Genomic DNA, 3,133 nt, shown 5'->3' with positions numbered 1-3,133 from the left:
GGCATCAACATTGCTGGAATTGACATGCCTATCAAATGAATGGAAATTGGTTTATTTACAGTGGACAATGATGTTTTATTAATGTAATTTCAAACAGAATAGAAAACTGTGAAGTTATGACTATCACGTAGAATTTGGACTTACTGTAAAATGTGTATATACATTTTTGTATTTTGCGGATGAGCCAGTGGTACTGGGTTAGATTTTAGACGTAATCATAATAATATGTTATAGTGAGAAACAGAGACTTCAGATCTGTCATGGTTTCGCTCGGGCGATCTGGTTGGAATTTTTTAAAAACATGGTAAACAACTGAAGCTCCTTGAGGAGGATTACATCGTGCAAGTGCCTGAACCTCACTTATATTTACACTAATGTCAACATGTGTGTCATTCAACTCACATCTTCATGCATGACAAACCACCTTCTCATAGGGCCGTTGCCAAAAGACAGTTCTTGGAAAACCAAGACATACCAGTAATGGAGTGGCCATGAGTAAATTTGCCCCGATACAAATCCTATAGAAAATATGAAGTCGCGCCTCATGATACCACAGCTGAAGAAACACGACTTCGCTCCCAATGCAGACGCTTTGTTTTGAAACATTCTGTGACATTTGGTATGAAATGACAGGCAATCATGTCTTAAATCTAACACCGTCCATGCACAAAAGGATCCATGATCTACTATAAACCGAAGCCTCCTAAAAAATACTATGCTTATGAGAACATTTAGATTATGTTAAATCCAATTTCCATGTTGTATTATGTAACTGCGTTGTTTTTCTTTTCTTTCTGTAAAATCTGTTTGAAGCTGCCTAAATACAACATAGTTGAGTGTTGAGATACAATATGCTGTTCATTATATATGCAATACATTTCAGGTACCATTGTACATTCCACCAAAGTTGATGCACTCCAATACACAGGCAAACAAACTTTTTGTGTTTGTGATTTCACCATATTTTGCGAATTCGGATTTTACAAAGGATGATTATGAATTACTGTATATCGGGCGACTCTTATCATAGACGCATTTTTGATGTGCCAGACGATGTGGAAGTTATTTTGTTTTAGGAAGTGTCTACGTACTCCCCGATTGGGGTCTACGTAGTCATGGTGTCTAGGTGGACCCCAAAAATGTTGGATTGTGATTGGCTCGCTGAGCGAGCGGTAATTTACATTGGTTACAATGCAAGGCTGCTAGGCCTACTTACTGATTCTCTCGGGTAGTATGTCTATCTTGTGTTACTATAATTAATTTGTGTTAGGCCTAGCCAAGAGAGAGAGAGAGAGAGAGAGAGAGAGAGAGAGAAAGAGAGAGTATTTAATGGATAAACCTATCTAGATCTAGATCTAGATTTTGTTGTGCACCTAGCCAAGAGTGTGCAGTTCGGTCTAGATTTAGATTCTAGATCTAGATCTAGATAGATCTAGATCTAGACATCTAAATCTAGATTAGATCTAGATTCTAGATCTAGATACGTTTATTCATTAAATACTCTGTCTTTGGGCTAAAATAAATAATTATAGTAACACTAGATCGACACACCGCCCGAGATGATCAGTAGCCTTGCATTTGTAACCAAAGATAGTACAGCCTACCGTAGGGTGTAGTATCTTTGTTGCAACCAATGTAAACTACCGCTCACTCAGCGAGCCAATCACAATCCAACATTTTGGGGTCCACCTAGACACCATGACTACGTAGACCCCAATCGGGGAGTACGTAGACACTTCCTTTGTTTTAACCCTCCTAGCACCATAAACAGGTCAGCAGGTCAGCACAGCAGAACTATATTGGCGGCCAGCTAATGGCTTCCCAGAACTGGATTATTTCAGCGTTTTTCAGAGATTCAATGGATGTAGCAAAGAAATTGCAATTGCTTTTTATCTGACCGACGTATTTCAATGAAATTTCTCATACAAAGACCAAGGACGTCATGGTCGAATTTTAGAGATTAATGTTCTATTTCTAAGCCTACACGAAAGGCAGGTGTGTCAGGCCGGTAAAATTCAATACGGCTTTACAGCGGGAAGGCAGGTTTAGACCGGTATGCCTAAAAAAAGGGTTAAATTGGTATGCTGCATGAGTGTGCAGTGCAAGGATTTAATACGACAATGTGTATATAATACATATATACATACTTACTCTCACATCCCACAAAACAGACGGACTGAAAATTCTGAAAACAGCGACCGACAAAAGCAGTGAACAGGCAGCTGAAGAGTTTCTGAGAAAGCTGTGTGCCTCGCAAGAGAAGACTTGGTATGGCGTTTTCAGACAGACACTGAGAGAAACAAGTACGTTTTTCTTGCATATAGTGTGTGGGTGGTTGGCGGGTGCTCTGGTGTGGTTTGCTACTTCTTTCCTGTAAAAGATCTATCGTCTCTGTCTCCCCTCCTTCCTTTTTGTGTTTGTTACTCTCTTGTAAAACCTCTAATCTTCGGCACTTATATGACATTATTGTGTTTGTTACTCTCTTGTAAAACCTCTAATCTTCGGCACTTATATGACCTCATTGTGTTGCAGGTGCCATAAGACAAAGCATATAGTGTCCCTGGCTCGCCTCGTATGTTGTCATCACGCCTATCGGTGTATTTTCCAGTGTAGTCAACTGCTTCCACTTCTTATACCTTAAGGTATCGAATAAAAAAGGGAGGTAGGAATAAAAGAAGGGGGTGTGGACAAGTGGTCCAACATTAATAAACGGGGGTGGGGGATTAGGATTTTTTTTTTAAAGGGGGGGGGTGGCACATTCAACCTCTTAAACCCTGTACTAGTAAGAACAAATCTGTTTTATTTCTCATACAGTGAATAGAATAACAAGAGATCATCAAATTTTGGTAATTTTAGTTAGTTACTGTAACAACTTTTCCCATTTAAGAAAAACCAGTTTCATTAAAATATACAAACCAATGTACTAAAGTTTTTAAAATACACAAAACATTTTGGTAGCCAACCCGGTACCGGTACTAATACTAAGGGTAATTTGCCATTTACCAAAAAAATAGAAGTTTCTTTCTGATACATGCTTCTAGATTCTAGATATTATAATGTTTCACATGATCATCGGTCGTGGCAAGCTGGAAAATAAACTGAGGTTATGGTATAAGGAGCCGAGGGTGGCGCG

The 3,133-nt window shown here is 39.0% G+C and overlaps 1 protein-coding gene across 1 annotated transcript in view; it reads left to right on the top strand.

Annotated features, from left to right (window-relative positions):
* LOC101846979 overlaps positions 1 to 3,133 on the top strand; it is a 35,504-nt gene that overhangs the window by 18,888 nt on the left and 13,483 nt on the right. Inside the window, exon 3 of the mRNA XM_005105492.3 lies at positions 2,172 to 2,303. Coding sequence (XP_005105549.1) covers positions 2,172 to 2,303 — 132 coding nt within the window. The remainder of the gene's footprint in view (positions 1 to 2,171; positions 2,304 to 3,133) is intronic.

This window comes from Aplysia californica, unplaced genomic scaffold (assembly GCF_000002075.1).
Source record: "Aplysia californica isolate F4 #8 unplaced genomic scaffold, AplCal3.0 scaffold00473, whole genome shotgun sequence".
Classification (NCBI taxonomy): Eukaryota; Metazoa; Mollusca; class Gastropoda; order Aplysiida; family Aplysiidae; genus Aplysia; species Aplysia californica.
This window is presented reverse-complemented; position numbering and strand designations above follow the sequence as displayed.